Source organism: Rattus rattus, chromosome 6 (assembly GCF_011064425.1).
Source record: "Rattus rattus isolate New Zealand chromosome 6, Rrattus_CSIRO_v1, whole genome shotgun sequence".
In the NCBI taxonomy this organism is placed as follows: Eukaryota; Metazoa; Chordata; class Mammalia; order Rodentia; family Muridae; genus Rattus; species Rattus rattus.
In genome coordinates, this window is record NC_046159.1 from 32,738,441 (window position 1) to 32,766,312 (window position 27,872).

The 27,872-nt window shown below is 49.3% G+C and overlaps 1 protein-coding gene across 9 annotated transcripts in view; it reads left to right on the plus strand.

Moving 5' to 3' along the window:
• Positions 1-27,872, plus strand: part of Atp2b2 (ATPase plasma membrane Ca2+ transporting 2) — a 310,592-nt gene that overhangs the window by 259,126 nt on the left and 23,594 nt on the right. For all 9 annotated transcript variants that reach the window (XM_032905907.1, XM_032905902.1, XM_032905905.1 and 6 more), the window contains 3 exons: positions 4,352-4,594; positions 19,925-20,166; positions 20,810-21,044. In XM_032905907.1, the coding sequence (XP_032761798.1) occupies positions 4,352-4,594; positions 19,925-20,166; positions 20,810-21,044 (720 nt within the window). The remainder of the gene's footprint in view (positions 1-4,351; positions 4,595-19,924; positions 20,167-20,809; positions 21,045-27,872) is intronic.

Sequence of the window (27,872 nt, forward strand, 5' to 3'; positions counted from 1 at the left end):
TGGCCAGACCTTCAGCATTTTTCTCAAAAAGAAGCCAGAAATCTATACCTATCATAAACTGTCTCCTAGATCCGTATTGACAACTCAGACTTACAAAATAAAATGGCACTGGAGTACGACTCGGTGACAGATCACTTAACTGGCAAGCCCGAGGCCACAGTACTGCAACTGTCAAATGGAGACATCACTGTGCAAGCCAGAACACAACCCCATCCCAACCAAACCCAGCAGGTCGTGGCCTAAGGTGCAGAATGCATGAGCAAAACCACACAGGAAGCTGCTACCCTTCAGGCAGGGGTTGCTGAAAACACAGGAGGATTTGTGAGCCGTTAGATGATAAACCACCTGGATGCTTGCTGTCCGAGTGGAAATCTAAGACCATCCCTAAGCACCATGTACCTGCTGAAGCAGTGGCCATCAGAGAACACATGTGCTACAAACCCAGCCCAGGGTACCACTACCAGATTGTCCTACCTTCTCACGTTCTTCCTTTTCCCTTGGTGTTTCCCATCCTCTTTCCCAGGGTCCCAACACCAAGATATCACTGAGAAGGCTTTTGGCAACTCAGCCAGGGGGCAAGACGAGTGTCAGTTTCCGAGCCAGAATTTGGACGGCGCCCCGTGGTGTAATTTCATATAGAGAGTGATCTCCCACCAGGGCCAGCAAGTGGCAGTTCAGTGTAAGGGATACAGTGCTTATCAGTTCCTTCTCTCACAGCGCTCAAAGGAACCCCCTCCCACAAACCAAAGCCCAGACAGGTCAGAACGCAGTGCTCCTTGAGGACCCAGGGCCTGCCTGGTGAGGATAGCTCCTACATGACCATGAGGAGGTCTCCATTGACGAACCACCAAGCTCAGGGTCTCTGTGAAGCTTGGCAAAGCCGGTTTGGGGACATCACGAGCCGACAGTTTTAAGCCTGAGAATCTTCTGAAGTTTTTATCTCTGGCACCATTGGTCACCTCGGGTCACATGACTGGCAAAACCACATGAACACAGTAGTGGCGCATAGATGCATCAGTTCCTCTCAGCAGGAATACCACGCAGTCCAGACGTGTCATTTTAAATGTCCCATAACTGACTTTTCATAAAGAAGGCCGGAGAACTGTCTCCATGCTTGCTGTGTAAGTGTGAAAACCCAAGGTCAGATCCTAGCACCCACATAAAGGTCAGGCCTGGAAACATGTACCTGTCACCAACAGTGCTGTGACCCCAGTTTAGAGGAGGACCCACACAGGCAGATCCTGAAAGCTGGCCAGCCAATCTAGCTGGCATGGCAAGCTCTAGGTTCAGTGAGAGACCCTGTCTCAAAAACAAGGCAGAAAAGGCACCGATGTTAATCTCTAGCCTCCACTGCCACCAGTATGGGCAGCTATAACCATACATAGGAGTGGAGTATAAAGTGTGACTGGGGGACACTATTACTGATGCCAAGAAGTGCATGCTGACAGGAGCCTTATATCGCTATCTGCCGAGAGACTCTGCCAAAGCATGACAAATACAGAGGCGAACGCTAGCAGCCAACCATTGAACTGAGAATGTGGTCCCCATTGGGGGAGTTAGAGAAAGGATTGAAGGAGCTGAGGGGGTTTGCAACATAAGAACAACAATACCAACCAACCAGAGTTCCCAGGGACTAAACCATCACCCAAAGAATACACATGGGTAGACCCATGGCTCCAGCTGCATATGTAGCAGAGGATGGCCTTTTTGGGCACCAAAAGGAAGAGAAGCCCTTGTTCCTGCCAAGGCTGGACCCACACACACACACCAAATGTAGGGGAATGTCAGGGCAGGGAGGCAGGAAGGGGTGGCTGGTTGGGTAGGGGAAAGGAGATAACATTTGAAATGTAAATAAAATTATCCAATAAAAAATGTGACTGGGGATATAGCTCAGTGGTAGGAGCGATTCCCTAGCATGCAGGAGCCTCTGGATTTGCTCCTCAACACCACATAAACTAGGTATGGAAATACACAAACTGTGATCCCAATACTTGTGAAGTAGGTTGGGGTGAGGAGCTGGTAGGTTAGGGGGAGGGGCTGGTAGGGTAGGGGGAGGGGCTGGTAGGTTGGGGGAGGGGCTGGTAGGTTGAGGGAGGTTAGGGGGAGGGGCTAGTAGGTTGGGGTGAGGAGCTGGTAGGTTAGGGGGAGGGGCTGGTAGGTTAGGGGGAGGGGCTGGTAGGTTGGGGGAGGGGCTAGTAGGGGGAGGGGCTGGTGGGAGGTTAGGAGGAGGGAGGGGTTAGGTTGGGGGGAGGGGCTGGTAGGTTAGGGGGAGGGGCTGGTAGGTTAGGGGGAGGGGCTGGTAGGTGAGGTGGAGCTACTAGGTTAGGTAGAGCTGGTAGGTTAGGCAAAGCTGGGCTCAAACTCCAGTCTTCACTCTCACCACACATGTGATCTTGCTCAGTTCACTTTCCCTGGAATTTGTCAATTGCAAAGTGAAGTTCCAGGCTCCTCCCAGGTCTCATGGGATCCTTATAGAGCAATACCAGAAAATAGACTGGGAAGCTTGTTGCAAACTCAGATTGCCATTGATCAGACACTCACTGTACACTTACAGGAGCTACTATGGGAAGATACAAGAAAGGAAACACAGTAGCTTTTATCCTACATTTCAGTTATAGTAACATAGGCGTCTGTTTAAATGGTCCAATTGTACTCTTTTAACCTTGAAACAGAGGATTACTCTGGGGGACAAGGAAACCAAATCCATAGGCACACTTGATTTTGTCTCTGGGGACAAACTCTCCTGTGACATGGGATCAGCACATCAGCAGGACCTGCCTTAGAATGATGTCACTTTCATTTCTTGTGGGAGAATCTAAGAGACGTTAGGATTATAGAACTGGTCAGAAAGAAAGGTGCACTGAAGGAAATGAATGTTAATCGGTCCAGTAGGATAGTACTACAAATTTAAAAAGAAAAGGATGTTGATAAATGAGATGTGCATTTTCTTTTGTATTACATGCAGTGTATGCATGTGTGTGTGCACACATGTCACGGTGCACTTTGGGAGTCAGAGGATAACTTAGTCAGTTCTTTCCTTCCACAGGTGACAATCTGCTGGGCCATCTCACTAGCCTTAATTTTCCCTTTTCTGTGCGTGTGTGTGCGTGTGCACGTGTGATTAATTGGGGGTTACAGAGTTGGTTCTGTGGGTAAGAGTGTTTGTTGTGTAAGCCTGAGGACCCAAATTCAGACTCTCAGTGCCCTTGTAAATAGCTGTGTGTGGCCATGTATGGCCCTGTATGCCTGTACCCACTACCCCACCCCATGCTTATAGCAGGCAGACTAGAAGGTGACTGGAGTTTTCTGGCCAAAAAAGCAGAGAGCTCTAAGGTTCAGGGAGACTCTGTCTCAAGTGTATAAAGCAGAGAACCATAGAGGAGGCTCCTTTGACCATCTCACACATACACAGGTGACACACTCAAACTCACACCCAAACATGGTTTTATTATGCACTCTATAGTAAGTGTTTATTCCAGAAAAGGTGATTTATAACCGGAATAAGTCAGTAAGATGTTCAACTCTATCACCTAGCAACAATGCCATTATTGTTTTCATATTTTTACAGATATTTTCCTGTATCTGTAAGCCTATATTTGTCCTAAATGTATCTACTTAGGGTGAAATTGGGTTTCTCAGCAGGCAGCAAGAAAGCATTTGAGAAATTCAGAACCAAATGAGGAGTGGCCACTTACAGTGAGCTCGGAATAATTAGGGTAGCCCAGCCTTATCCTTTTAAATCCGTTCTGCTATTCCTTCCATAGAGAATGTAGGTGAGGAGGCTGGAGAGATGGCTCAGAGGTTAAGAGCACTTGCTGCGCTCCCAGGGTGTTCAGCTTCAGCTCCCCGTGGTAGTTTACAATTGTCTGTAACTCCAGTCCCAGGAGTTCTGATGCCCTCTTCTGACCTCTGTGGACATCAGTCACATACGTGGTGCAGGCAAAATCTTCATACACATAAACTAGATAAGTCTTTAAAAATGATTTGTTTTTGTGAATACAGAGGAAGCCAGATGTGGCTGAACACACCTGTAATCTCAGCGCTTAAGAGATAGAGACAGGAGGATTGTGAGTTCAAGGTCATCCTTGGCTGTCCAGGTCAACCTGTACAGCATGAGACCCTGTTCCCAAAATAGAAAACGAGCAGCTTGTGTGGTGAAAATTAATAGATTCAGCTATCACATTTTAAATGGTCCAAGTGATTAATAAAAAAGAGACCCACATGTGAGGCTAAATAAACCCAGAGTTCATTTGCCCATGCAGGTTAAGAGGAGGCTAAGGCAGGAATTACCTCTCTCTCTCTCTCTCTCTCCCCCACCCCCCGGCTTCCCTCTCACTTATCCACTCTCTAGAAAATGATGAAGGACAACAACCTGGTCCGTCACCTGGACGCCTGTGAGACCATGGGCAATGCCACAGCCATCTGCTCGGACAAGACAGGCACGCTGACCACCAACCGCATGACCGTGGTGCAGGCCTATGTCGGTGATGTCCACTACAAGGAGATCCCTGATCCCAGCTCCATCAATGCCAAGACGTTGGAGCTGCTGGTCAATGCCATTGCCATCAACAGCGCCTACACCACCAAGATCCTCGTAAGTAGACATGGGGCGTCCTCCATAGCAGAGTACCTGGGTCAGCTGCTGGTTCCGAGAGGCTCTCAAAATAGGCAGCTCAACTCTTAATCTTCTACTACGGTGGCTGCAATGTTTGTGCAACCAAAAGAAACTGTTGCTGTTGTTGTTGTTGTTGTTGTTGTTTATTGGTGATTGCTGTAATTTAGATATCTATTTTTAAATCCTGCCATTGACCCCCTCAACACACACACACACACACACAAACAAATAGATACATTTTTTGAGACATGGTTTCAGTATGTAGCCCTGGCCTGGGACTCGGAAATCCTCCTGTCTCTGCCTCCTGAGTACTAGGTTTAAAGGCATGCACCACCACATCCTGCCATAATTGGTTAGATTTTGCCTCATATCTACTTCAACTCAGAGTCAACTCAGAGCTCTGATCAGCTGTATAGAGTCTGTACTCTGTGTGAATAGACTCCAGGCTCCCATTGATTTCATCAATGCTGGCTCAGACTAGGAAGATGGGCAGGTAGAGCAGTTGCCTTGCAAGTACAAGGACCTGAGTTCAATACTCAGACACACTTTGAAAAAGCCAGGTATATGGGCCAGTGAAGTGGCTCATTGAGTTAAAGGAGCTTGCCGCCAAGCCCAATCAGCATGTTCACCCTCCTGTACTCTTACAGTAACAAGAGAGAACAGACTCTATCTAAACATTAACCCCTGACATCCACATGTGGGCCATGGCATAAGTGGGCTGGATGTGGGGGAACACACCTATAACCTCAGCACTGGTGGGTCCCTGGGACTCAGTGGCCAGCCAGCCTAGCCTTCTTATCAAGCTCCAGTGAGAGATGCCATTTTGAAAAGCATGCTGGAAGACTCCTGAGGAAAACACCTGATGTCATTTGGCTGTCAACATATGTATGTGTATCTGCACAATCTGCCTGCACACACACACACACACACACACACACACACACACACACACACACACTCACCACACCACATACATACACTACACACTTACCACACCACATATACACATATACACACACCACACACATACACACACATACCAATGCACAAACACAAAAATGCATGCATCACAGCCTGGGCCCTAAGACTCCTCTCAAGCCAAGTGTAGCCACTTGTCCTCAGTAGTCCAGCTAAAGACCAACTAAACAAGAAGGGCCACATTAGGAAGAACAAAAGGTCTAGAAACTTCCCGGCATGCTCACCTTCAGGGTTCTGACATGGGGTTCATATTTAAAGGACGGAGGGTGTGCACAGCCCTGCAGTGAGTTGCATGGACATTGAAGAGCTGCGGGCTTCATTTCTTATCCTTACATCCTAACAATGCAGATAAACAGCCATTTCTTAGCGTTTACCCTGCACTAGGTCTCAGCCATCAAGAGATGAGCTGAAGTGGGGCCTTCACAGGTTCCACTGTGCCATTTTATCCGAGGGAAATGAGCATCTGTGGACTTTAGTGGGAGATCTCGACCCTGTGGTAGACGCCGAGCATTGAAGCTGAGCCTCATCCCCCGTCTCCTGGCCTTCCTCGAGCCTCTCAGTTCAGGTGGTCATCTGTGCTGATAGGGAAAGGTTCAGGCTAGTTCAGCTCTGCCCTGCGTGCTGTCACCTCCTCTGCCGGGCTAGTCAGGGCTAGTCAGAAAGGCAACAGGGCTCTGACAGAACAGAAGCTGTGAGGGACTCTGGAGAGCTGGGCTAAGATCTGCCGCTATGGTATTTTGTCATATTGTATTGGTCAGAGTATGTATATCAGGAGATTACTCTGAGTGGGGTAGCCAATGCCACTCTCATAGAGAAGGGTTAGGAAAAGCCTGGGTTCAGAGAGAGGAATCAGGGTAACCATTTTCACAAGGTGTGTGTTTCAGAGGATGCTGTTATTGCTGGTTACAGAAACATCCCCCTGAATGAGATGTCACCCCCTGTTACAGCTAACTGACCTGTGCTATGATCCCCGCTTGGCTGAGAAGCACTGGTGGCCTCTTGGTAATTAACCAGACTTCTCTCATCCAGATGTTCTCTGCTGCCCAGCTGTAGGGTATTTCTGTGCAGCTGAGAAACCCTTCAGATGCACTGGAAACCTGACCTCCCCTCCTGTCCCTGAGGGGCACATCAGCATGGCTCGGGAAAGGCCACCAGAAGTGCTCTGTTATTGAAGAGTCTGAGAGTCAGTGGCAGTGACCAGGGCTGGTGAAGGGAGGAGGAGGCAGCTTCTGCACCCCCACCAGCTGAGCAGCCATCCCTGACACGCTGGGGCTGCAGACTAAGGGAAACAAAGTGACAACAGTTGAGGGGAGGGGGGTAAGTCAGAGAACATGTGTAAAAGAACACAGGGGTGGGAGGGGATACCAAAAATGACAAGTCTTATCTCCTTTCCCCCAATGCAGAAGCAAGGGAGATCAATGATGCTTTATTCTGTCCCCAGTGCAGAGTAATGAAACACTGTTGATGATTTTGTCCTGCAGATTTGGCAGAGAGGAGCAGCAGTCCCAGAGCAGGGTGGTGGAAGGTGGCCATGTTGGGCTTGGAGTGAGATGCTAGCCAGAGGGAGTTTGGGGATCTGTCTAGAGGATTGCAGGAAAGCGTCCGGCTCCAGTGATGAATCCCCATGGAGCGCGATGCAGAGGCTGGAGGAGATTCTGGTGGTGTCTTCAGATAAGATGGGCTGAAGCTGTGTGTAGGTGGCATCAAGGTCAGAGGTCAACAGTCTACCCAGGGTGAAGGTGCAGCTGCCGAGGCTGGGGAAGAAGCCATGTTAGCTAGGGTAGGCCAGAGTCTACGTACTGACAGCCTCCTTACAAGCCAGGTTTACCCACTCATCCTCAGTAATCCAATCAAAGACAAGCTTAACAGAGGAAAGCAGAAGGGGGAGGTTCGTTCAATATGGCCATATTGGGAAGAGGAACAAAAGGAGACCCACTCCTACCCCAAGCCCTGACATGAGCTTTGTTTAAAAAGAAGGCAAGGGGTATTCATAGTTAGGCAGCCCTCGTCTGGGTGTCATCCCCCACCACCCCCACCCATCACCGATCCATCATTGTCTGGGCTCCAGTCAGAACTGTATGCGATCTTTTTCAGAAAACAACGCCACCCCACCCACCCCCTAGCCCCCACCCCAGGCTAGCACTGGGCTTCAGCCATTTTCTTCTCACAGTCTAAGAGTCCTAGGGAAATTTCCAGTTTCTTAACATCTGTTGTTTCAATAGTCTGATAAGCCAAAGGGAGGGACATGTGTCCCTTTAGAACAAAGGTTCTCTACCTATGGTTCACAATGCCTTTGGGGATTGAAGGACAAAGGTCGTATATCAGGTAGCCTGCATGTCATATATTTACATTACAATTGATAACAGTAGCAAAATTGCAATTATGAAGTCTTAATAAAAATAATGTTATGTTTGGAGTCACCACAGCATGAGCACTGTATTAAAGGACACAGCATTAGGAAGGTTGGGGAGAGCTACTTTAGAATGTCTTCAGACTTGCCAGGATCTGGGGCACTCGATTTGTAACACGTCAGAAGGACACATAACTCTTAGGCATCAGGTTCCCTTGCTATGTTACAAAGCTCGGCACCCAAGGACCCCTGTGCCTCTTTCTGGCTCTTTCCAAAGCAATGCTCTCTGTGCATACAGTTCTCTTTGCCATGGGCCAACAACATCCATTCGTTTAGGAGCTAATGGTATAAGTGGGTAGGGGTTAATATGGCTGATCTGGCCTGGCTTCAAATCCCTCCCTAACTGTGCAAATGGAAAAAGTTACTCAACTTCTCTGTTCCTCGGTTCCTCAGGGGGGAATTGGATTGTGGTAGGCAGCGGGTTTGTGAGTGGCAGGTACCAGCTCAGGGCCTGGCATGTGGTTGGCATGTGGTAGAACTGCTGTCTTGATTCATCAGTGAATCACCTTGCTAAGAAGACTCCACTGGTAATAAAGCAGAGGCTGAGAAACAATCAGGCACTGGGCATTGCTCTAGTCAGGAAAGGGGTCTTCCCCAAAGCCTGACAGGCAGCTAGAGGCAGAGCCAGGCCCTAAAGATACCTCCTCCATCAGAAGGCCCAAATCAGAAGACTCAACCAATGTACCCCACCCCCCTGTGCCGGGCTTGGAAAGGCCTGGAGTCCAGAGAGTCAGCTTCACACCCAGGCCCTCCATCCACATAAGACTAAGGGTATCTTGGGAGTCCTTTTCCTGGTCCGGGTGAACCCCAAGAAGAGATAGAAGTCTATTGTACTCACTGGTTTCCATTGCTATGATAGAACACTATGACCTTGGGAAGGAAAGGGTTTATTCAGCTTACACTTCCGGGTAACAGTCCACCACTGAAGGAAGCCAAGGCAGGAACTGATGCAGGGGCCATGGAGAAGTGCCCCTCACTGGCTTGCTCATCTTGCTTTCTTATATTACCCAGGACCATCAACCCAAGGGTGGCTCCACCCACCATGTGCTGGGCCTTCCCACATTAATCATTAAGAAAGTGCACTATATACATGCCTGTAGGCCAACTTTATGAAGGCATTTGAAATTTCATAGAAATTGAAAGTCCCTTTTCCCAAGCCAGGTATGGGGACACATACCTTTAAATCCAGCCCTCAGAAGGCAGAAGCAGATGGATCTCTGAGTTCAAGGCTAGCCTAGTCTACAGAGCTTGTTCCAGGACAGCCAGGGCTACACAGAAAATCCCAGTCTCTTAAAAACAAGAGCAAAGACATGAAAAGTTTCTCTTCTCAAATGACACTGCACATGTCAAGTTAAAACTACCCAGCATATCTACCTGCAAGCCAAGGCTGGTACTCCAAACTGAAGGACAGACTGAAACATGCAAAAGAAAATGACAGGAAAGATCCAGTTTCTTTCCACTGGGACTGGGACTAAAGCGTGGCCAAGGACACAGAGCTCTGGCCAGGGCATGACTCCTACATGCCGTTTAACCCTCTGTGTGAAAAGCTGTTCTGTGTCTGTGGTGTCTCCTGAGGGCTGTATGCTCCTCAACAGTGAGCAGCAATTAAGTTACCTCTGGTCCACTGGAATAGACATCTGAGAAATACTAGAAGGGGGTAGAGTAAATGACTTCATAAGTAAATAAATGTGTGGTCAGTGTGGTGAAGGAGAGAGAGGGAGGGAGAAACTGATGCTATGGTAGGTAAGTGGATGGATGGAAGGTTGTGGGTGGACAGATGAGGGATGGCTGGATTTTGATGGGTGTTGAGTAGATTGCTGAGTATGAGTGGGGAATGAATGGATGGATATGGTAGGCAGATGGATGGGCTGTTGGATAGATGGACATATGTATACAAATAGATGGGTGGACAGATGGGTGGATGGATGGATGGATGGATGGATATACGGATGGGTGGACGGATAGGTGGATGGGTGGGTGGATGGAGACAGATGGGTGAATAGGTGGGTGGATGGATATATGGATGGGCAGACAGATGGGTAAATAGATATGGGTTATTCTAAGTGCATAGTTAGTGGAACAGAGATGTGGGTGAATAGGTAGGTAGATGGATAGATATGGGTAGATGGATAAGGATGGATGGATACATGGATATGGTAGGTGGGTAGGTAGGTGGGAAGATGATTGGACTGATGGGTAGGAATCAGTGAATGTAAAACATGGATGGGTGGATGAGCATGGGTGAGTGACTGGATAGATGGAGGTGAGGACGAATGTGCACAGGGGGGTGGAAGTACATAGGTGGACGGCTACACTGGCCAGTGATTATGTGAGAATGTGGCAGTCTCAGTAACATCCCCATACCTCTTTCCATGGCAACAAGAGGCAGATACTGACCTCAGATCCAGATCAAGGCAGCACTAGGACTCAATTTGCTGCCTCCCGACTGCTGAACTGGACTCTTCCAAAACCACCTTCGGTGACCCAGAGACCTCTTGGTTTGCATGTAGCTTTTATTCTTTAGAAACCAAACAAGCAGAGCCTAGGGTGGTATCGCTCACTGGTGGAGCGCTCCTGTAACCACAGGCTTTTCCACCCGCACACGAGTTCCTGAAATAACGACTCTGAGAGTGAATTATTTATGAATAATTGCCTAGGCCAAAAGCTTTGGCTTGTTCCCACTAGCTCGTAACTCAATTATCCCGTTTATTCTATTCTAATCCCCACCACGTGGTTGGTTACCTCTCCTCAGGTTCACGTGACCATCTTCCTCAGAGTTTGGGGCCAATCTCTCCCACATGTGAATATCCCAGAAATCCTCTCTGTGTACTGGACTTTCCACCTCCCTATTCCCTGTGTAAGCTAATAGGCCAACAGCATTTTATTGATAGGAGATGCTTCCATACATCACATAAGAAATTCTCTCTCTACATGCTCACCTAGCACTCAGGAAGCCCTGTATTCAATCCCCAGCACTGCATGAAACAGATGTGATGCTCACACCCGAAGTCCTAGATTCTAGAAGGTCTTAAGACAAGGATCAGAGGTTTACAATGGCTCCTGATCACCACCATAGCAAAGGGCCCCAGAGAATCCAAAGGAAACCTCTGAGAGGCAGAGGGGCCATGGCATTCCAGGGAAATACAGCTCCACAGAGACCCTCAAATCTAGAGATACTCAAGGTGTTCTGGAAACATGGTGAGAGATGGGGTATTAGGCCACAGATGAGCCTCTGATAGTCTCCCCAACCCCTCATCCTCAGGAGACCCACCGAAGCACAGGTGGAGGGTTTTGAGGGCTGAGGTGGCAGGCAGAGAGGCTGGGAGAGATCCTGCAGGCCAGCCTCAAGCTCAAGCACCATCGCTTCAGAGAACGAGGGCATTTTCTTTCCACTCTTACCGTGCATGGTTATGATCTAGACTTTACCTCCAAGGAAAGCTGCATGAGTCATCTTTTTGTCACGAATTGCTTCCCTGCCTCACAAATCCTATTGAAAGCTCTCTACACACAGGCCTTTGCCTCTCCTGTCTCCAGCTCATTGAACCTCAAGACTTCTGTTCTGGCTTCTTGTCACCCTGCCCTTCTCAGAGACACAGCCAAGTGTTCCAGTGGAAATGGCTTTCCTCCCATTCAAACAGCTCTCTGCCTTCTCAGGGAGACACGCTCTTCCGCCCACGTTCACTCCTGCCTTAGTGGAAGCTCCTGACAGGCCTGCTACTTAACATTTGAATATTACACAGAGGGTGGCTGTGTGTGGAGCTAAAGCCATGTGAGAACCCAGAGCCTCCATGAACTACGGAGAGAAAATTAATCTCTCCAGAACACAGCCTGAATCGGAAGGAGCACAGCCCTGACAGGTAGTTTCCGAACAGATGAGCCCAGCTGTGCCTCGTTAGAAGCCCCAGGTTCCTGGGCTGCCTGTTCTGAAGGCAGTTACTGTGCCACCTGACCAGGGAGCCTGAGGAATATACCCACAAGGTAGAAAGGTTCTGCTGATTGTATCAGTCATGGGGCCAGGCTGAGGATAGGGAGGCTGAGGGAGTGACGTGCCTGTGAGAAGTGGAGATGCCCTTGAGGTCCCGGCTTCAAAGCCAGGGTTCAGTCTATCTTCAGGGAGTCTCAACAGCTTCTAGTCAGACCACATGCTGCAGCCAGACTCTGGCCAAGACCTCTTCAGTGTGGAGAAACCAAGAAGGGGCTTTGCAGGCATGAAGGAGGCGGCGGCTTGGAGTGGGTGAAATAACAAGAGACCCCATATTAAACTCAGCAGCAATACTTGTTTTCACCTTTTACAAACAGGACCTCTGGAGAAAGACGGCAAGAGGAAAGGAGCCCAGTTCTGACAGAGCTAGTAATCCCAGCATCCTACCCTTCCGCCTGTGCCCCACACTACACATGCAACCTGAACCCTCACACCAGTACACACCTCACACCAGTACACACCTCACACCAGCACACACCTCACACCAGTACACACCCCACACCAGCACACACCCCACACCAGCATACACCCCACACCAGCATACACCCCACACCAGCATACACCCCACACCACACACCCCACACCAGCACACACCCCACACCACACACACCCCACACCAGCATACACCCCACACCAGCATACACACACCACACCAGCACACACCCCACACCAGCACACCCCACCCAGCACACACCCCACACCAGCACACCCCACACCAGCACACACCCCACACCAGCACACACCCCACACCAGCACACACCCCACACCAGCACACACCCCACACCAGCACACACCCCACACCAGCACACACCCCACACCAGCACACACCCCACACCAGCACACACCCCACACCAGCACACACCCCACACCAGCACACACCCCACACCACACACCTCACACCAGCACACACCTCACACCAGCACACACCTCACACCAGCACACACCTCACACCAGCACAAAACTCACACTAGCACACATCTCACTCCAGCACACACCAGCACATACCTCACACCAGCACACACAAGCACACACCTCACATTAGTACACATTTCAGACCAGCACACATCCTCATGCCGACACATACTACATGTTGCTACATATTCCATGTAACATAGGATACTATAACATGTAATACACATCACACGTATATCTTACAGCACAGCACACACAACAAATTCTATACAATACATAATTCATTTTTCTTTCAACACCATATTATGCATCACAAAGAACAGCATACATAGAATGAACTCTATCTACCCCATGCACTCATGCCACTCACACATCATAGCACATGGTACATACAACATACAGTATATATACATGTCACACACCATCATCCACCACATACAACACACACTCCACAGCATACACATACTACGTAGCACAAAGCATGCATGATACTCACTTGTAATATATAACACCTCTCTCAGCCACTACATGCATCATACATACATGTACTTACTATATACCATCAAAACACACCACCCGCTATTCACTGGCAGATCTCAGTCCATATGAGCAGTACACACACATGAGCAATATATACACAGCATAAGGAGCTTGGGAAGGTTCCCATGGATTTTGTTTCCCATGTCACAGGGACTCTTGTGTCCTGGACACCTGGTCATCTTCCTGTTCCCCAGCCTCTCAGAGAGATCTCGTGGCTCGTGGGTGTGGCTCACTGGATGGCTTAGTCTCCTTGCTCTCTTCAAGAAACCTGGTATCTGAGAAGCTCTTGGGGAGGCAGCTCTTAGGTGACAATCCTGGAGGACAAATTGTGCCAAAATTCACCCTATCTCGTCTCTTGTTGGCAACTCTCCACACAGACAGTACATTTATCAATTAACTGTATAGTTGGTCTCTGGCTGGCCCAGGAGCTGGAAGCAGGCAGAAAGGAGTCCAGTGTATGATCCCCCTGACTGTCACTTCAGCGACAGCGTTCCAGACAGAAGCCACCAACAGTTGTGAGTACAGATCCAGGGACAGGTCCTGGCTCAACTGCATGTGAGCAATTCCACATGTCCTCCTGGGGCCTCAGAGCCCACAGCTGTAAAGTGGAAATAGACGTCTCCTGGGAGCCATGAGGATACAGCCTGAGGGGCCTGTGAGCAACTGGTTCAGCAGAAAACAGAGGCAACTTGGAGTAAAATGGCCATGTCTGGTGACTAATCCAGACATGGCGAGGGAGGGGCTTTTCATTGCCAGTGTCTGTCCTTGAGGATGATGTTTTAGTCCCAGGAAGCCAGTCATGTGGAAATAACCAAATTGCACTTGATCAACCTTGGTGTCTATGTAACAGATGCCCAAGAGAAACCAGCTAGGAGCAAGGGATAGGTGCTTTTGGTTGGTTTCTGTCTGTGATCAGTGGGGCCTTTGCTTTGGGCCTGTGGCGAGACCACATCTCGTGGTAGAGATATGCATGTGGCAGAGAAAGCCAGTCACCATGGTGGCAGGAAGCCAAAGAGAGCAGGAGTGGGGGACTAGCATCCTAGAATGTCTCCCTTTGGGAGACACTCAGTGACTCTAAGACACTTATTCTACTCCTCTTAAATATTCTACCTCCTAACAGTGTCAGCCTCTAAGACGGTTTTTGACCCTTAGGGGGTATTTAATACTCAAATCAGCAGTTACCATGGAGTGTGCTTGGGTGTTTTCCTTCATTGTAATAAGACACGTATACCATGAGACCTGACCATTTTAGCCATCCTGACCTTTCAATCTGTAAGCACATGTGTTAGTAGGATTACATGCATTTCCATGGCTGTGGCCCTTCCATACACTTGCCCTTTTGCGAAACTGAACCTCTGACCACATTAACAACAACTTCTGTCGCCTCTCCTTGAGCTCTGGACAGTTGCTCAGAACTCCATCTCTAGGAGTTGTCGCCTTTTAAGATCAGACCATTCGTGTCTGGCTTATTTCTCTTAGCATAATGTCCTCGACTTCACCCATGTAATAGCAGATGTCGGAATGCCTTTCCTATTTAAGACTGGTGTTATTCCATGTGTGTACACCATTCGGCTGCCCGTTGCTTCCACGGCTCAGTTGCCATGGATGTGAATGCACTAAGGTCTCTTTGAGTCCCTGGCAGCCATTGTTTTAAGGTGGCCAGAGGTACACTTTGCTGTGTGACACCGTTTCTCTAGATCAAGTGTTTCGGGGGCTTCTGGCTTTCTGCAGGGTCTGTTTCATGTTCCTACCAACACTTCACATCCGTGCCAACATGTGTTATGTCTGGAAGCTTCTGTCATTGAATAGTAGCATCATAATGGGTGTGAGGTGATGCCTGCTGGGTACTTGGTTTTAACTTTATATATTCATGGGTGTGAGTGCGTGCTGTGTGTGAGTGCAGGTCTGCACCTGCATAGCATACGTGCTGAGGTCAGAGGGCAGCTTCATGGAGTCAGCTCTCTCCTTCCACCATGTGGCTTCTGGGGCTTGAACTTGGGTTTTCAGACTTGGCAGCAGGCACCTTTACCAGCTGAGCCCTCTCACCAGACCTTTAATCCCATTGTTTTCCTAACTGTATTTATTGTTTGTAGCTCTTCAAATCAGCTTATATTGATTTTTACTGAACTCAGTCCACTCCCCAGTACCAAAAGACAGAAGCATTCATTGGTCCAGCTATGATAGGCCCATGGCTACACCCTGCATGGCTCAGGGCCTTAACACCCAAGGCTGGTGTGTGTGTGTGTGTGTGTGTGTGTGTGTGTGTGTGTGTGTGTGTGTGTGTGTGTGTGTGTGTGCAGGGGGGGAGGGCAGAGAGGGAGGCACAGGAGGGGGATCCTGAACTGATCCGAAATGCATGCAGCAGCTCCAGGCCTGGCTTCAGTGGCTGTGTAGCAAGAGCATCTTATTTCTTCCCCCTCCCCCGGGGAGGGGGGAAGGGAATGAGGCCCCTCCCTCCAAGCAGTTCCAGTGCCAGCCCCAGAACAGGAGCCCCACAGGGCAGACACCTCCTGCAGCTGGAACTCAGGAGCAAGGCCTCCAGGAGTTTGTCAGGAAGAAAAAAGTCAGGAGCGAAGAGGGGAGGGCAGCTGCTTCTTAATAACGCATGTAGGCGATTTCAGAGCTCAAGTTCAGAGAAACAAATTGAATTACGGAGGAGGCAGCTCTGCCATTTGCAACACTGGATTGTTTGAAATCCTTTTAGAGGAAAATTAAAATATTTCACAGAGGGTAATAAAATGCTGGGTGCTTGGCAGGCATGACTGCTCCGCTCTCTTGGGCAAATAAGTAATTAGGTATTTTTATTTAAGGCCTCTGTATCGTCATTTTCTTTCATTAGCAGAGGGGTGGAAGGCTGCTGTGGAAAACACATAAAACTCTGAAATCGCCAGAAAGTTAGTTATAAAATTAGTTTTTGAAGTACAGCATAACTGCATTTAGTGAGCCAAAGGGATGTTCTTGGAATTTCTTATCTCAAATTCATTTTCAATGAGAAGTTGTCTCACAGATGTCTCTGCCTCCCATGACCTTGCGTGGCTCCAAACTTGATGCAGTCTCAGGTGCAGGGCTGAGGTGGCCAGATGTTATGATCCCCGTGCCTGCCCCAGCCGACCGGCCTGCACTACGCCCTGCTGATGTGGAGACAACTGCTGTTTTTCATCTGCTCCAATCCCCCCATTTTACAGATGGGGAAACTGCACATGTTTGAAATGTTCTATCCTTCTTGGCATCCATGGGTCTTGGGGTCACTGTCAATGTATATATCCCCGCATAACCCTAGTCTGCTTCCCAGGCCTACACTAGGGCTTCAAGAGTAGAGAATAAGCCAGAAAGATGCCCCACCAATAATGGAGGGGGCCACCCTAACCCTGAGCTGCTGGCACAGACTAGCATCTTTTTTAATTAGGTTTTATTGTGTTTTATTTCTGTGCATCCATGGCTGGCTTTGCATATGTGTTTGCATAGGTGTGCATGTGTATCCCATGCCTATAAGGCCCAGGAGAGGGCATCAGATCCCTTGGAGCTGGTATTACCGGCAGCCCCCAGGCTGGCATCTTGAATCCACCTTTTTCTTGCCTCTGATGCTCTCTTGGGCAATATCAAGGAGGGTAAAGGTAGGGATTCAAAAAGCCCCCTTTACAGGACTGGTCTGAGACCCAGGCAAAGCCACTTCTGAGGTGGAGGGGACACAGATATACCATTGCTATTTGTTCCTCTTCAAATATCTCCTAAGGTTCTGTCTGGCAGCCATTACTGTTCCAGAGGGCTCACCACCCAAGTAGCGACATGGTAATCTTTAGTGAGGTGGGTAGGTAGGTGTCTGGGGGTGGGGGGTGCAGGAGGGAGTGTGTGCCTTTGCAGAGCTATACTCCCAGCAGTCACGTGTTAACCCCACCCCTAGTGCCCATGTGCAAGCATTTTATACGGACCCAACTGTCCTACATCGTTCCCAGCCAATTAGTCCACCTTGGGCCATCAGCGAACAGTAGGTAAGCACCTACTATGTGCTGGGCTCCATGCTCACCCTGGGAACTAAGAGGGAATTAAAATACATGAGATGGACCCACGCTGGCTGTTTTCAAATCCAAGGAGATAATTAAGTTTGTCCTTAAGGAAGAGAAGGACTTTGCCCACCGGGGAAGGGGAAGGGACTCTTTAGAAGCAGCCCACCAATAATGGAGAGCAGGCCTCTGGGATGGGAGATGCCCCTTCAGCAGGTGCTGACGGATGACGTGTCAGAGGAGCAAGCGGAGTGAAGGGAAAGAGAGTGGAACCAGGAGAAAGGACGAGTCGGTTGTGTTTATTTGGAGGGTGGTTCCAAAGGAGCAGACTGGAGGAGCAAACACAAGCCAGCCTCGCAGACAGACTGTGGAGTGGCTGAGTGCGAGCAGGGGGTCAGCCTCCTCATAGGAAGCTTTCAGCAAGCAAGACACAGCTGCATGCCCACACAAGGCCACTGTGCATGCGTGTGTGTGTGTGTGTGTGTGTGTGTGTGTGTGTGTGTGTGTGTGTGTACACACGTGCCCGCACGCGTGTGCCACCAGAAGTCAATACCAGATATCTTCCTCAATTGTTATTTATTGATTGGTTAGTTGGTGGACTGCTTGAGACAGGATCTCACTATAGACAGGCTGGACTCAAACTTACAGAGCCAACCTGCCTCTGCCTCCTGGGTACTGGGATTAAAGCCATGCCTCGTTTTACCTTACTTTTTGAAACAGAGTCTCTCATAGAAGATGGGCTCACCAATTTTGCCCAGCTGTCTGGACAGCGAGCTCAGAGAGTCTCAAATGTCTCTGACTCCCCAGCACTGGCATTCCAAGTACACACCGCCATTCCCAGGTTTTCATATGGGTGCTGGAAGTCTAAACTCGGGTCCTCATGTTTTGTGTGAGGCACTATACAGCTAAGCCATCTCTCCAGCCCTGTTTGGCCATTTTTTTTCAATGTAACAGAAATAGCTCTTCTGTATGTTCTAACGTAAATCACAATCATGAAGATGGTCCTACCCACACCGGGGACTGAAAGGCATGGTTCTTAAAGGGCTTATGCTGAGTAAAAACATCAATCTCCATCAATGGCATCCTGTGTGCTCTCCTGTAGGTACCATGTGTAACATGGCTGACATGGGCTAGGGACTTAGCTCATGTACAAAGATCTACACCAAAAGAGAAAGAGAGATGAGGCGATCAGAGGTGTGGAGACTGGTGGCTAGAGGCAGAGAGATGGCAGACTGTGGCTGTCAAAGGAAGAGACAAGAACATGTGGTAAACTCTCCTTAGACATCGCGATGCTTCTAGGAATTCATGTCGTACCTTGATAAAGAAGGAAATACGCATGTGTGCATGAGGGTCTGAGTGAGGTTGCTTTGATTGAGGGTGCTGTGACCCTGCCTTGTTGTGATACTGTTGCTATGGCGATGCGAGAGGCTAACACTGGGAGGAGCTGTGAGGAAAGCACTGGAGGACCTCCTGTGTTAGTTTTCATCAACAGTTACCTTAAAATAAAATGCCAAAATACACACCTAGTGATGGTTAAAAGCAAATTAAACATTGAGATCAATTCTGGGTCAAATGGTAAATTCTGCAGAAAAGAAATACAGAGAGGGGTTCAACTTTTTTTTTTAAAAAAAAAAGGAAAAAAAAAAAGAAAAGAAAAATCTGGCCAGACATTTTGGCACATACTTGTAATCTCGGCACTTGAGAGCTAGAGGCAAGAGGATCAAGAGTTTAAGAACATGTTTGGCTGTGTGGCAAGTTCAAATTCAGCCTGAGCTACATGAGACAGACCCAATCTCAAGACGGGTTTGAAGCACGTCTGACGCTGTCTATCTCTTACATCACTGTCGTTTTTTATGCTGTATAATGTGCTGTTGGTTGTGTCCATGTGACACAAGCTAGAGTCATCTAGGTAGAGGGACGCCAATGAGCAAATGCCTCCATCAGATCAGCCTGTGACCAAGCTTTTGGGGCATTTCTTTCTTTGATTAAAGACTAATGTGGGAGAGCCCACTGTGGGAGGTGCCATCCCTGGATTGTCCTGAGTTGTGTAAGAAAGCAAGCTAAGCAAGCCATGAGGAGCAAGTCATTAAACACCGTTCTCCACGGCTTCTGCTTCAGTTCCTACCTCCAGGTTCTGCCTTGAGTTCCTGCCCTGGCTTCTCTTAATGATGGACTATGATCAGGACATGTAAGCTAAAATATACCATTTTCTCCCCACTATACCATTTTAGTCATAGTTTCTTTTTAATCATAATAGAAAGCAAACTAGAACAGAAACCATTCGTAATTTAAAAAAAAAAAAACTCTTAATGACCAACCCCAGAACCAGGACTGCCCTGAAATGTCTCAGAGGCCCACATCTTAGTCACCAGAGGCCCTGGATTCCCGGAGGCTCAGCCATGCAGCAGCCTCGGGGTCAAAATGAAAACCAGGTCAGTGACTCCTCTGTGGTGAGTCCTGCACAAGCCACCCACCTCTCTCCACAGCCCCCAGAAAAGGAGGGCGCCCTGCCCCGGCAGGTGGGCAACAAGACAGAGTGCGGCCTGCTGGGCTTCGTGCTGGACCTGAGGCAGGATTACGAGCCGGTGCGCAGCCAGATGCCAGAGGAGAAGCTGTATAAGGTGTACACCTTCAACTCCGTGCGCAAGTCCATGAGCACTGTCATCAAGATGCCTGACGAGAGCTTCCGCATGTACAGCAAAGGTGCTTCGGAGATTGTGCTCAAGAAGTAAGTTCCCCCGCCCAGCTGTGGGTGTCACACGCCGCCATCCCCAAGCAGGCTGGGTCTAAGCAAGTCACTTCCCCCTGCACCTCAGTTTCCCCACGTGTACACTGCTCAGGCCCAGAGATTTTCAACCCTGACTTGTAGTCACCTCAGTGAAGACAAAAGAAACTGAGCGGTGGTGGTGCATGCTAATCCCAGCTCTCGGGAGGCAGAGGCAGGAGGAGCTCTGAGTTCGAGGCCAGCCTGGTCTATATCGAGACCCTCTCTCAGAGAGAGAGAGCAAGAAGGGTAGGAGGGAAGGAAAGAGAAATAGACCATTGATTCCTGTCTTACCCCAGACAGTTCCGACTGGAACCATGAAGGCTGGCCTACACCTTTGTTTTATTAGATGCTCCTCGGGCAAGCCCGATACCCAAGCAAGGCAGCAAAGCACTAGTCTGGGTTTAGGGCTTCCCAAGCATCCCATCTATGGTACTGTTTGCCTTGGTAATTGGAACCTCCCAAACACTGCACAAAGGAGACAGGGACCTGGGGCAAATATCGTAAAAGACCACCTGGTTGCACCCCAGGCCTACTGCATGCACTGAGGCATTATGGGAAGCGGATTGGGTGGGCCTCATTTATGTCCTTCCCTTCCCACCCCCAGGTGCTGCAAGATTCTCAGTGGGGCAGGGGAGCCCCGTGTCTTCCGGCCCCGTGACAGGGACGAGATGGTTAAGAAGGTGATCGAGCCCATGGCCTGTGACGGGCTCCGTACCATCTGTGTGGCCTATCGTGACTTCCCCAGCAGCCCTGAGCCTGACTGGGACAATGAGAATGACATTCTCAATGAACTCACCTGCATCTGCGTGGTGGGCATCGAAGACCCAGTGCGACCTGAGGTAGGCCCTGACGCCAGCGAGCTCGGGAAACGGGCCATGAGTAACCTGGGAACTCAGTCTGCTCAGTCCTCTAAGCTTCAGGTCTTCATGCAACAGGGTCAGGCGCCTTCTGCTCTCAAACATGTCTACTCGAAAACCAGTGTGGCCATATTTAGCAACTGTCTACTAGACGGACCCAGGAAGGACACCCCACCCAGGTGTTACTCTGAGAACAGTATTCAAACTGTCCCCCAGTCACCAAGGGCATTTCCCTCCTGTCTACCTAGGGACAGGTGTAGGGCTTGCCCAGCTCCAGAAGCCTCTCCCCCCACGGGATACAGCCATGATCATGATCTGGATCCCAAGCCTTCATTACAGTGAGGTACACAGGAGAGCCCAGAACATAACGTGCTATGAGTTTTGCACTCTCTGCCTCCCCAGAGGTGACTTAGCAATAAGGTCCCCTGGCCAGCCTCCTATGACAGCCCCAGTCTGCCTTCAGCAGGCATCTGGGAGACAAGACTCCAAGGTAATAACTGCTCGAATTCCCAACAGAAGGGTCAGGTGGCTTCACCCACATGATGGGGAGAAAAGGGAGTGAAGTGCTGGGAGAATGGTCCAGCTCTAGGCCTGTCAGTCACAGAAGAGTTGTGTGGTTTGTGTCTGCCAATGCCAGATCAGGCTTCATAAAAGATGTTAAGAGGTATGGGCAGGCAAAGCTTTCACCTTACCCAGGGCACCAAGAGAGCACGGCCTGAGGCAGGGCAAGATCTGGCTCCTCTTCCCCTCAGGCTCCAGTGGGTCTGCGTTGGCCTTGACTGTGAGATTTGGTGTTGATATCCAAATCCTCCAACAATGGTGGATTCAGTGCCCTGCCCTGCCCTGCCCTGCCCTGCCCTGCTCCGCCCTGTCCCACCCCACCCTGCCCCGCCCTGCCCTGATAGTGTTCTCTTCCGGCCTCTGGCCGCTGCCTGCTCTCTCAGAGCTCCAGTGGTTCCTTTATAAAAGTAGAGATAGGTGAAGAGCTGTCTTCCAGGCCTCTGCCTGCTGCTGTAGGGAGGACTCTTGTCTTCCAAAGAACAAGAGAAACCAGGTCACAGACAAAGACTTTTACATCCCGGAAGCTATGAGAGGCATCAGAGCAAGCACAGGGATCAGACAGACCTGGATCCCCATGTGCTGACATTGGAGATCCAATGGGCTGTGTGTCATTGATCCACCTGCATAAACTCTCTGGGCCACATCAGTAGCCTGGACATAACAGTATCTTCCTCCATGCCCATGAGATAGTGTAAGGGAGCAGACTACATACATATGAGCCCCAAAACCAGCATATAGGTCAGTGGCCCAAAAATAAGGCCATCTAATGGCCTTTCTAGCTGAATCATGTCTCGGGATACTGTATTGGCAACAGCCTGGACATCAGAATATGCAGGGGCTTGTAGAATGAATGCATGAGAGTAAATGTTCTTGATCCTAACTCTCTGGCATTGTTTTTGCTGCTCATCTCTCCCCACCCCCCACCTCCCTCCCTCCCCGCCCCCCCTCTCTCCACACAGAAAGTTTAGCTCTTTATTATCTATTTGTAGCCCCTCTTCTTATCTGCCTGCCTATCTATCAGGGATCTAACTCCCAGTCCCCAGAGACGGTTTTCAACCTCCCAGGACAGCTGCAATTGTCGCCAGCAGTGAGTGGGCTCAGAGATGGGTTATCTGTTACCACGTTGCTGGAAATCACTGGGCAGAGGTTTGTCTTGATGTGTGCCAGGCCACCTGCCCATGCCCTGCCAGCCTCTCCCTGGGTACCTCCTTCTGTGCATCGTCCTCCGGCTCCAGACTGGCCCCACCCCCACCAGCCTAGGAAACGCCCTTACAGAGGAGGAGCTAAGGTGTGACCCACCCTTGCTTGAGTCAGTAACACACTTAATCGAGAAAGTCCATGAAGGCGAAAACGCCGGAAGTGTGTCTCCTGCCCACTTCTGTTCTGAGGCTGGTTATTGATTTCACAATCACTGCAGTGAGCGGAGATATGAACTTTGGTCTCATCCAGGTCCTTTCCTACTCCTCAGTTTATAAATGAGCACACTGGGCCCTGACAGACCAGGATAGGCTCACTGTTAAGTGGACGGACAGATCCAGAGTTGACCTTGACACAGTGCCATAGAAAGGAGCTGGAAGGAGGAGCCTATAGAGAGCTCCGCCCAGGACCTTGGAGCCCCTGGGACTTTTTGATGACAGCATTGTCATCAAGAGTTCTTGCTTCAAACACAGATCTGGCAAGAGCCAGCTGGACACAAGCCCAAGATTTGCCCCCATCAAGCCACCTGCTCGCTGGGACCTTTGTCTTCTATCTATAGAATGGGTGTCGACTCAGGGCCCTTTCCTTCCAGCCTCTGACATCTTCAGACCAGAGGCAGGTGCTAGAAGCCTCACATTACACCCACCAGGCCTTCCATCAGCCCACCCTCCTGCCCATGACCCTCAGCCATCCAGCCCGTACCCCATCTCACCCATGACCCACTGGGATGTGTATGCAGAAATGCATGCTACGGTGCTAGCAAGGTGGCTTGGCTAGGTGGATAAAAGTGTTTACCATGCAAGCCATCATCTTAAGTGTAATCTCTAGAACTCTGGTAAAGGTGGAGGAACAAGAGTGCTAACTCTACAACACTGTCCTCTGCCCACCACAGGTACACTGTGGCATGTAAAAATCGTGCACATACACACACACACACACACACACACACACACACACACACACACACACACCAATAAGCTACTTTAATTTCTAAAGAGTTGGAAGCTGCAGTTGAGCGCTGTAACTTCCTCAAGTGACAGCATAGGGCTGGGGCACCCACCTTAACACACCCTTCTGATGTTCTCTCAGCGGTGATCTATCAGCTCCTTCTCTCATTAATGAAACAAAACACCTGACCAAAGCAACGTAAGGGAGAGAGGCCTATTCGAGCTCCTGTTTGGAGAGGAAGGCACAGCAGCAGAGCGTGAGGCACTGGTCACAGCACATCTGTAGTCAGGAAACCAAGAGGAGTGAATGCTGGTTCTCGGTCACTGTCACCTCGTCATTCAGTCTGAGACTCCAACCCATGGACAGATGCTACCCATCTCTAGGGTAGATTTTTTCCCACTTCAGCTAATCTAATCTAGAAAATCCCTCACAGTCATGGCCAGAGAGTTGACCCCAAGATGATTGCAGATGCTGTCAATGCAAGCAATATGAAACGCACAGGTGGCCTTTGGTAACATCTCCAGGGCTTCAGTTTCTGTCTGGGAATGAGGAGGTTGGGCTGTGTGGATCCCAGAGTTAAACCAGCAGATCTTTGGGGTGGGGTGAGGGGGGTGTGAGGTAGGGTAGGTTTTCTGTGGAGACTTAAACTTATAGCCTCATTCTGACAAGACCTCAGTTCTACCTCACAGGGAGCCTCCACCACACCCAGGTCTGTTCCCACCTCACAGTGAGCTCCCACCACACCCAGGCCCAGTTCCACCACACCCAGGCCCAGTTCTCACCTCACAGTGAGCCCCCACCACACCCAGGTCTGTTCCCACCTCACAGTGAGCCCCCACCACACCCAGGCCCCAGTTTCCACCTCGAAGGCAGCCCCTGTCACCAGTTTTGTGAGTGACTTGTCCCGCCATGTCCTCACCTGTGTCAAGTGTCCCTTGCAGCTCTCCCAGCTCTGTTCTCTGTCCCTTCTCTTAGCACACGGCCTGAAGTCACATAATTAGCACCCTGTACTAGGCTCCAGCACAGGGAGGCCCAAGCAGAGAAGCTCTACAGTAGGTCCCCATACTTTCCCAGGCTCTCTCTTCAACGGCAGGTAAACACTCTTCACCTCCCTCACTTTCCTCACTGCCTCACTGCCTTCCTCCCTCAGGCCCACCCAAGCCACAGCAACATCAAGCATTCGCCAAAGTCCCTACTCAAAACAATACCAGAGCTGATGGAAGCTCGCTTAGAGGAAGCTGTCAGGAGAGCATCGTTCTGGGACAGGCTGGGGGTTACCCAGGGGGGTGTTCAAAGCCCTCGGAGTCACAGACACCAGCTGTCACCAGAAACAGCAGATGTTTAAAAGCCATTATGTAATGACAACAGGACTCGCCCATTTCCTGCTTTTCCTCAGTGAGAACATCTAGGATAATTTTAGCAGAGGAAGCCACTTTTTAAAATAGTTAACACTGGTTTTATTTATATGGGAAGCATATTTCAAGAAGGCCCATGCCCCTGAGATTTGAGTCTTAATGATGTCCATTCTCAGCGCTCAGAACAATTGAATATTCCCTTGCTGTTTGTTGAGTGAATGAGTGAGCGTGCACGCACACGCGCGCGCACACACACACACACACACACACACACTCAGAACAACACAATGAAGCGTCCCTCTGGGTTGGAGGGATTGGGATGCTTAATGAATAGACAGCACTGAGTGTAGAAGACAAGTAAACATTGCCACAGGAAAGCTGAGGGAAAGGGTGTTCCCAGCAGCAGGGGCAGAGGGCAAAGAAAAGGGAATGAGAAACCCTAACTTTTCACGTCTGTAACAAAATACTGGGATATAGTCTGCCTATAAAAAGGGAAGGAAAGGTCCAGCTGAGCTCCCGACTTCAGAGGTGTCAGTTTATGGTCAGTGGGCCTGTGGCAAGACAGCACGTCCTGACGGGAGCGCACGGCAGAGCCATACCAACAGTTCATGTCAGAGCTGAGAAGCAAAAGGCAGAACAAACTGGGGTCCCAGAGTCCCTTTCCAAGACACATCACATAAATCCCCTGTTGGATTTATGAGAGATAACTCTAGTGGGGGGACTTGGAGCTTTGTGCTTCTCCCAGAACTGGTTTTTTGTGGTTTGGGTTGATTGGTTGGTTGGTTTTGTTTGTTTTTGTTTTGGGTTTGCTTGTTTGTTTGTGAGTTCAAGTCTAGCCTGATCTACATAGAAAGATACACATGTACACACATACATACATACATATACACACACATACACACACACACACACACATACATACAACACACACAGTATAGCACAGCCCCAGAGCCCCCCACACCCAGAACTTTCTCTGTCTATATACCTCGAGATCAGCAATGTGAACAGGACTGCCCTCTGTGTGCCATATCTACATGGCCTGAGCCCCTGCACATTCCCTCATACAAGAACCTCAGTTGTTTTTACAGAATAGAACTGGCTCAAACACCCCTTCCTCTAGGAAGCACTCCCTGGTTTCTCCTCCACTCACCTTCCCCTGTGCTTTTCTCAGCTTGCTCTAAAGTCCATGTCTCCTAAAGAACCCATCTCTGTAGGAGAGTTCAGGTATGACAGAGTAACATTCCATCTGAGAAAAATAAAGGTTCTTTGAAAGAACAAGCCACACTAGCCTCACTGTGGATCAGTAGACCTCGGAGGAAGGGAGCACCCCATCACCAGGGTACAAGCAGAGACTAGGCCAACCATCTGCTGGGGTTGCCTAGGACAGATCTTGGCAATGAGCAGCGGGATGGAGTCGGATAATACAAAGTCCCTTCCTCCTCTAGGGCCTTCCAAACACTTGAATCCCCCCTTAGGGAACAAAGCCATACATGGTACAGATTTTTAGATGAACAGAAGCTCTGGGGCTGAAAGCAAGTGTGCTACCTACACACACACACACACACACACACACACACACACACACATACACACACACCCATATACACACATATATACACACACACACCCATATACACACACACACACACATATAACATACACACACCCATATACACACATACACACACATATATACACACATACACACATACACATGCATACCCACATATACACATACACACGCATATACACACATACACACACATATACACACATACTCACATATAGATACACATATATAGACACACATACAGATACACATATGCACATACAAGCATACATACAGTCACATACACACACATACATACACATATACACACACATACAGATACACATATATACATACAAGCATACATAGTCACATGCATATACATATTCACACATACATATATCTTGCCCACACAAACACACATGTATACACATATACATACACATCTATCATATATACACAAACACATGCATACACACATACATACAGTTGCATGCATATAGTCATACAGAGTCTCACACACATACATCATACATATACATGTTCCATACATTCCTATACATCACACATACATATATAACACACATGTGCATTGCATATATATAGTTATTCACACACATGTGATTCTGTATCCTCATCTCCCCCTCCTAAAGATGCCAGTCCTGCCCTCCTTTCACTTCCACTACCCCAAAGGTATTTTCTCACAGTGAGGTCTTGTCACAGAGCAGAGGATTCTGGAGTTTCAGCTCAGACCCTTTCCAGTGGCTTGGCAGGGTGGGGTGGGAGTGAAAGCTCAGGTCCACTGTGTGCAAGAAGAGTTGGGTGCTGGGCCCACCTGGCAGGCCTAAGATTCTAGCATGCTCTTGGTCTCTATACATGGTGGCATGGTCTCGCTCACAAAGACACTTTCCAGCAGGTGCCCCTCGCTATGTCTCTGTCACTGCTTTGGTTCAGTTACACATTATGGTCATCAGTGAACACTGGCATTGCCTCTGCATCCTGATCACTCTAAGAGGGGAGACTGCTGAGAGAGGTGGGCCTTGTTGCCTTCTGATGGGCTGACCAGAAGTCGGTGTGTCAGTTCAGTCAGCAAAAGCCCAGTGCTTTGTCCTGTTTAGCATGAAGAAGCATCATTTGCATTTATTCTAAATTAATGTAAATAAAGCAACCTCAAATGCACATGACTCTCCCCCCAAACAT